This window comes from Branchiostoma floridae, chromosome 1 (assembly GCF_000003815.2).
Source record: "Branchiostoma floridae strain S238N-H82 chromosome 1, Bfl_VNyyK, whole genome shotgun sequence".
In the NCBI taxonomy this organism is placed as follows: domain Eukaryota; kingdom Metazoa; phylum Chordata; class Leptocardii; order Amphioxiformes; family Branchiostomatidae; genus Branchiostoma; species Branchiostoma floridae.
In genome coordinates, this window is record NC_049979.1 from 18,479,241 (window position 1) to 18,487,366 (window position 8,126).

Sequence of the window (8,126 nt, forward strand, 5' to 3'; positions counted from 1 at the left end):
TAGATTATAAATAAAGAGTCCTGATGTTTCCATTTAGACACTCTATTTCATCTCTGGTCAGCTGGTGCTTCCATGGAGGTATTCTATGAAAAATGGAAATATTGTTTTGTTCCAACAGGGAAAGTGCTGAAAGTTATTTTTGTGCCACATTTCATCATAGCATGAACTTTATCATTGATTAAAACCATTGATATAAATCAGTTTATATGCAAAACAACAAAATTTTGTTTTACTTTCAAACATATCAAAAGTTTTGACAAAAGTCAATCCATTCAATTACAAGCTCTGAATTAAGCTATCTCACATAAATTATTATTATTATTGTTATATTTTCACTAGCCTTTGTGTGTGTCTTTCTGTGAACAATGGGTTTCATCATTTTGGGCATGTAGGTAGCTTTGCCACACCTAGGCTACAAAGTAAGACTTGAAAGTCCACACCTACAAAGTAAGACTTAAAAGTCCTTGTTACATTAAAATTTGCATAATTGATGAGGGAATTGTAACGTTATAATTTGAGTGTTTCCATAACTGCACCACGTGTAATTCATGATAGGTGGCACATGAACTGATACCAAACATGCAAATGAGGAACTGATTTGCATAATTATGGAAAAATGTATACTGTAAATGTATTTAAGTTCGCGGGGATTTAATTTCGCGGTAGCGGTAAAAGGGACTTTTCGCGGTGGATTTCATTTCGCGGTAACACCATAGACTGCAATCTTATATCATAATAGAAAAATTTTCGCGGTGGTTTTAAATTCGCGGTGAAGTGGTCACCGCGAAAACCGCGAACATTAATCCACCGCGAACATTTCTGCATTTACAGTAATTGTGTCATGCATGTTACTTGAGCATTTTCATGCATAAATCATGCAAATGAGCAAGTAATGTGTGTAAAATCTACTAGCATTTACTTGAAGTTGCTGATCTCTAGTTTGTGACTACATCAAAAATTAAATCCTATGTTATCACTTAAAACTCATTCAACTGCAACTTCTAAAAAGTCCTGATGAATATGACACTGTACATACTTTAGCAGTCGCTGGACATTAAGATTATTAGAGAAATAACTTCCGCCTATTAACAAGCTTACATTCCATGGGTTGCACCTGTTTGCTTGATTTGAAGACTGATGAATCTCTTTAATCATCCTTATGATCATTATCTGTGATGTAGTTTATAGTGAGATATATCAATAGTCAATGTTAAAAGATACTTGTACAACCAGTAATATTTATTAGACACTCAATATTTTCTTAAGAGCCTTGAACCTTGAAACCTGAGTATAGTGAGTAGATAATGTAATTACCAATGTAAATCTGGGGTGTGGCCCCTAGCTACGCATTTGATATCATATCATAAGTCCCTCATTTATGCTAATAGATAGCCTTTTAAAAAGAGTTTTCTTATTTCTGCAAAATGGAAGTCTGACATTCATTTCATGTAGACCACCTGCTTCCCAAGACAAGATAGTGCCTTACTGTGTTTTTATTATGACTTTTACTAACTTTTAGTTTTACTAACACAACCATTTAAGTATGCAAATTAATTACACCCCAAAAATGTCTCCAGCAGTCTCAGCTTTAATATTTGCTTTATTGTTTGCAGCAAATGTGTACAAAATTTCACTAGTCATAAAAGTAAGATAAAAGAATTAAGATCTTCTCTTTCCTTGCAGATGAAATTTGAATAAAGACATACATGTAATGTATTTATCAAAATTTCAAAAATACAATAATGTTGCATCACATGCAGATTAATGTTCTACTTATAACAATACATATGTTATAGCTTTGATTTGTTTCTAAGCATTTTCCAGCTTTACATTTGTAAGTTTAAGCTGATTGGCTCTGCATATTTATGATAATGCCCTGCCAACGACACACAAATGAAAAGGGCCATACCTTATCAATAGCTACTGCCTTTCACAGAGATTTTTCAATAAGTTAGCCAGAACATGAAATCTTTGGCATTAGCTTATGGCAAAACAGATTTAATTAATTGTGGAAGGATTGACAGGTGCCTATCACCTTTTCAAGATGTTAGACCAGACTGTAAGGTTTGATCCACTCACACTGAGAAGGACCACTTCTCTTTTTTTATAAGTGTGGTGGGTTCCTTGATGTGCTTGATATGAGGTGTGGCTTTCCCAAACATGGGACCTCCATTTAACGTTCTATCCGAGGGATGGACTTAACCGAAGCTAGGTACTCATTGACATGAAAATCTGAGCATATTGCTAGGACTGATTGTAACTTACTGCTGCTGAGAAGTATTATAATTAGGTGGTCCAAATTATAATTAATTATAATTATTCACAATTATATTATAATTAATTATATTTATTATTATAATTATAATTATAATTATAATTATTCAGTTACCTTGCACATTAGACAAATTAGAAATAATCTGCTGACATAAGTTACTTTGACTATCAAAAGAATATTGATAAGAAAATATAAAAAATTCCAAGCATCTTCTTGGCTTAATTGGTCTCATGTTTATAGGACTTATCTACCATGTTGTAGCAGCTATGCAAGTTATCTGGTCCATGGTTGACCTGTTGGCCCAAATGCATACAGAGGTATCTCTAGAATTCAAACATTAAACCAATCACTCATGTACTATTTTTCATCTACATGTGTGTTTACTCATTGCTCTTGCCAGGCAAGCCGGTTCTTGGAGCTGTGACAGGTCACCCAGAATTCAGGCCAAAAATACTCAGTACCTCGCCTTCTTCTCTCATGGCCTCTGGATCTGAAAAAAAAAATGACCATAGCAGTTTGACGAGCCATCATAAATAACATAAACTTCAAGTGAACAATCACTATCACTGCCTGCTCATGGGAACAGCACCTGTTACTACCAGTATCAGTTTTCCTCCTTTTCAATTATCCTCCTTTGGTTCTTTGGACCACCTAATTATAATGTGTGGGTGAAAGTGGGGGCGGGAGTGGGTGTGGCATGCCTGCAGGAGCAGCCCTAGCCTCATTTGTATCTTTTGTGTCACTCAGTGTATACATTACGGCACATGGTTTGTCAGGAATGATACTGGACAACTATGAACATTTTCTTTCTTTATATGTACATTAGATCTAAGCAAAGACATGATTAAGCCATGCTATGCCCTGCACACAAATACAAGTATTTGCAAAGAGGACAGAAGAGACTCGGGAGCTATAATACGGCTGGATACCAGGCTAAAGCAAGATCTAGACAAAAAATGTTGTATTCCTGTTTCCCTACCTACCCTAGAAAAACCTGATGACCCTAGACTTTTTTGGGGTGGGCAGTGGAGTCACATAGTTTCAGTAATCTACTTTATTTTACTTGCTTCCTATTCAAGTAAAAACACTGCTTGTCCAATCTAAAGAAGAATAAATCTATCTATTATGCACAAAATAAAAGTTTGATGTTGAAAGACAAGACTTAGTGTTCTCATGCATTTCAGTTTACTTCGTTCAACTGTATTGTAATATGTCTTGATCACTAGAGTTTTGAACAGCCTAAAAAAGAAATACATTGTACAAAAAAAAATATATAACCCCTTCCTACTGACCCTAATTTTTTCAGGACTGAAACAGGAAACACAACTTCTTTTCCTAGGCCCAATCTGTGGTTTCAAAATGAAGTGCAGTCAGAACATGTAAAAATCAGTGTTGTGAAAGCATTCTGGAAAACAGGCGTAGCTCTTGGATCAGGAAGAAGTGACGTAAGTTTGGGCCCCCTAGTGACTAAGTTTGGAATTGCAGGGGCATTTTTGTAATAAATAAAAATTCCACCAAAGACAATAACACAAGATAAAGGATTTTCATGATTTTTCTATATTTGTGTAGTTTTGACAAAAATGTACAAAATGAAATAGAAATTATGAAAATTAGGAGGTCATTTGCATAATTCATGAGAATATTCTATCACGGCAGTTTTTCCAATGTATCTCTTGTCCCGGACATGATGCAGCCTTGACATTCAGCTGGCAGGTAGCTTTGACGTCATGACCAGGTGGGCAAGTTCCAGCCTCCTAACATTAAATTTTGGAACTGCATGGGCGTTTTTGTCAAAACATTCCAAAGAGGCTAACTGAAGAAAGGAACAACAGATTTTTGATGCCATTATTTTGGGCATGCAGGTACATTGTAGCTTAGGCAAAGAAGTACACAATAATATGCATGTTATGCAAATGGGACTTAATTTGTATAATGAATGAGGAACTTATATAATTCCCTTGTTTTCCATAACTGGACTGGACTTCCATAACAAAGAATGTTACACATGTAATTCATGACTGGTGGTATTACCCTGTCGTGTACGCAGGTTGATCGATGATGGCCGACATAAACAGATACCAAACATGCAAACAAGGAACTAATTTGCAGAATTAATGCAAAAATGCCAAAAGCATTGAATGATTAATAATTAGATTTTTTTATTTGTTACATGTGTAAGCTAATCAATGATGAACATCATCATGCATACATCATGTAAATGTGTATGTCATTTACATAACATCTACAAAAGCTCTAAATATCTCATGGAGGTATAAGGTCACAGAACTCTAGTTTCTGAATGAAATACTGTAAATGCAGAAATGTTTGCGGTGGTTTTATGTTCGCGGTTTTCGCAAGGCAGTCTTACCGTGTATGCCACTACCACGAACTTAAAACCACAGCGAACTCTCCACTTTCCCGCTAACGCGAAATTAAATGCCCGCAAACTTAAATGTATTTACCCTATATCTATCCAGGACACTGAACAGATCCCCTATGACACCTGTCTAATCAATGCATTATTTATGGTGCTCAGCTGCAAGTCTTCTAACCATGTCCACCCTTTATCAGTAATCACTCTCACCACATTATACCCATTACCACTGTGTACCAGCCACTGGATGTGCTAGGTTCAATATGCCTGGCAGTTTAGTGAAATTCTCCATGACTGTTCAAGCCTGAGCCATCATCTAAGATGAATACCTTGTAGAATTTATGTCTGAGCTGGATGAAGTTTTATGACTTCTTCTGATACTTTCTTATGATATCAATGTTAATGTTTAAGTACAAAACCTGCAGGACAATTTCGGAGCCAGAGATACTGTAAATGCAGAAATGTTCGCGGTGGATTAATATTCGCGGTTTTCGCGGCGACCACTTCACCGCGAATTTAAATCCACCGCGAACATTTTTCCATAACAGTAAGAGACTACAGTGCATGGTGCTACCGCGAAATTAAAACCACCGCGAAAAGTCCATTTTCCCGCTACCGCGAAATTAAATCCACGCAAGCTTAAATGCATTTACAGTAACCAGTTCTATAATTGTACAGTGTATCTTACACTCCAAGTATTGATTTTTGTGCATACCCAGGTGCACTTGGCTGTCTTAATCTTACACTTCAACAGCCATAAACATCCTCCCATCCATCAGGTACCTGCAGTTTGTGATGCACAAGTACTGGCCAACCTGCCCTCTCAACTAACATAGTAATAACCTCCAACTCAAGCAGTGAATTATGGATTTAACAGGCACATTGGTACATTTGTGCGCTGTAGGTGTGGAGCTGGGTTCCTGTGTAAATGTACTAGTATTATGTTTGTGACCTAGTAAGAGGATGAATTATTCTACCAATTACAAGCTCACAGAATGAACATTCTCATCCATCATAGTCTGCTTGCTGATGTCCCTTGTGAGGCTATAATGCCAAAAGCAGATCTGACTAAGGCCGGTCTATCTTTCTTACACAGGCCTGCCTTAAAATAAACTAAGGCTAGAAAAGGTTGGAATTAAATGTCATAAAAGAGAAAGTACATGGTACAAAAACCAAAGCTCACTACCTTTACATTAATAGTAGTTCTAACAATGTATCTCCTGAATAGCATCATGGCAATATGCACTAAACTGTGTCATGCAAATTGCCTGACCTGCCTGACTCAGGAGCATGCTAGAAATGTTTCTGACCCGGGAGTGCGGAGGAGCTGCTCCCATCCTGGCTCTGTCACACATGGGTTAGATTCCAGACATTGCTGGTACCAAGTTGTCCTGAATTGTCCCCCCCACATCTGTACATAGTGCATCAGATTTGTGGGAGCAGGGGTAGAGTAGGAGTATTAACCGTAAGATCTATACTATAAATGCATGGACAAAGTACTATATAAACCTCAGTTCTCAATAATTTTTCTTTTTTTTTCAAAACTCTGACAGAAGACAATGTTATTGAGCATAACAAACCTCCATGACAACAGAAGATCTTCTGATCCACAATGGCAGAATGGAGAGACAGTTGAATCAGTCTGCACACATCTTTTTTATCTATGCTGTCACATCCACCACCTCATCATTAGCAGCTGAGCTGAACTGATTGTGGAACTCGATGTTGAATCGCCATTTACCTGTTTGAGGATAGACAGAAGCAGTAGAGAAAGTCTCTATCCTTTATATAATACACTGCAGTGTATATAACAACTTTATAACTCAATGTTTATACATATTGTACATGATTTGTATCATAATGAAGATATGATGATAATATTTCTTATAGCTAGGACATTTCTGTCAAGGTTTTGTGGAATTCATTTGTTTATCAGTAACTTTAAACAAGGACACCATATTAATAAAAGACTATACAATTACATTTCAAGACAAGGTATAAAATATGTTCAAAATGCTTTCAATGATTTTGTTTTCTATTTACTAAAGCTTTAAGTTATACCACAAAACAAGCGTCTGATTGAACCTGTTGACAACTCTATGGTATCAACCTCTGTTTCTGAGTGTATTAATGAAACAAAACTGCTTGTTAAAAGTGGTCCTCAGCAGATTCCAGCGGTGATGAGGGGACACTTCAAACCTGGAGCACATGTCAAGGGTACAGCTGGAACAAATCCTACATAGGGAGCACTTACTTACTGGGGTAAGTACCCGGGCCACCATCAACACCTACAGTATGTTTGAAGCAGCACAAAATCTCTGCTCAATCACTGACTCTCAGACCCTTTATGTTGTTATGGTACTTGCTGGTAACGTCATTTTACAAAATATGACAGCACATAAAATTTCAGATACAGTGCAATCCTTTTATAAAAGACGATATATCGGTACCCACATTCATCATAGAATCCGTTTATCCAGTTGATACTTGCATCCTTGTGGTTTTCTCTCAAGAAGACGAAATTCTCGGGGTACTTGATCTTGTACGCTAGCAACAAGCAGATGGTTTCCAAAGACTGTTTTCCACGGTCTACGTAATCCCCGAGGAACAGGTAGTTGGCCTCAGGCGGGAAACCTCCGTACTCGAACAGTTGGAGGAGATCGGTGTACTGGCCATGGATGTCACCTGGGAAAGTGCTGAATATGGGGTGAGAAATGGCTGCATAGGGTTATACTCAAATCAACAAACCAACTGTTACTGTTAGTGGATAACATTAGATAATAGGTTATGACATATATTTATTGACATGGGTTGAAAGGCAACTCAAATATTGATTACAATAAAAAGTAAAGACAATTGCTTATCTTAAAAGGTTAGCCAAATTTAAAGCAAAAAAATGTTGTGTTTTTTGGTTACCTTTTTGATCATAGTAAAAATTGTCAAAGCTAGCCTTTTTGGGGTAATTTATTATAATATGATTAAACTTGTGTTTGTGTGATTACAATATGTTGTTGAAAATGCCAGTGCATTTTATTTTTAAATTGTTAAATCGCTTATTGGCAAAAAGTAAATAAAAATTAAAAAATGAGAATATTTTATGCTATGTAACACGTTACCAACACTAATTTTTTCAGAACATTTTTCCTAGGCCTTACCTTTCTGTTCTTATTTGTTTGTCCTGGGTCCTAAAAGGCATCTTAATGCAATGCAATCAAGGACATGATAAAAAGCAATGAATTGAAAGTAAAGGGCACCTCTAATATGTTGAATCCCCAGAAGGTACATCCTCATATAACAACATGCAAACAAATGTTGCCTTTGGGAGACACACCCCAGTTTATTTAAGGTTTCAATTGATCTTTTTACTTGTCTAATTTAGAAAAATTAGAGGATAAAAACCTTCTTCTAAAGACGACATCCCCGGACTTAAGAAAGTAATGACTAGCCTGGGTACCATCCGTATTCTACCGGGCTCCT

At 36.6% G+C, this 8,126-nt stretch overlaps 1 protein-coding gene across 4 annotated transcripts in view; it reads right to left on the bottom strand.

The window, feature by feature from the left end:
* The window catches only part of LOC118426326 (serine/threonine-protein phosphatase PP1-beta catalytic subunit-like), a 25,286-nt gene that overhangs the window by 13,425 nt on the left and 3,735 nt on the right, over nucleotides 1-8,126 (bottom strand). For 2 of the 4 annotated variants that reach the window (XM_035835647.1, XM_035835639.1), the window contains exon 2: nucleotides 7,104-7,367. In XM_035835647.1, the coding sequence (XP_035691540.1) occupies nucleotides 7,104-7,367 (264 nt within the window). Of the gene's footprint in view, nucleotides 1-7,103; nucleotides 7,368-7,804; nucleotides 8,033-8,126 lie in introns of those variants that run through there. The other 2 variants (XM_035835663.1, XM_035835653.1) reach the window with 2 other exon arrangements.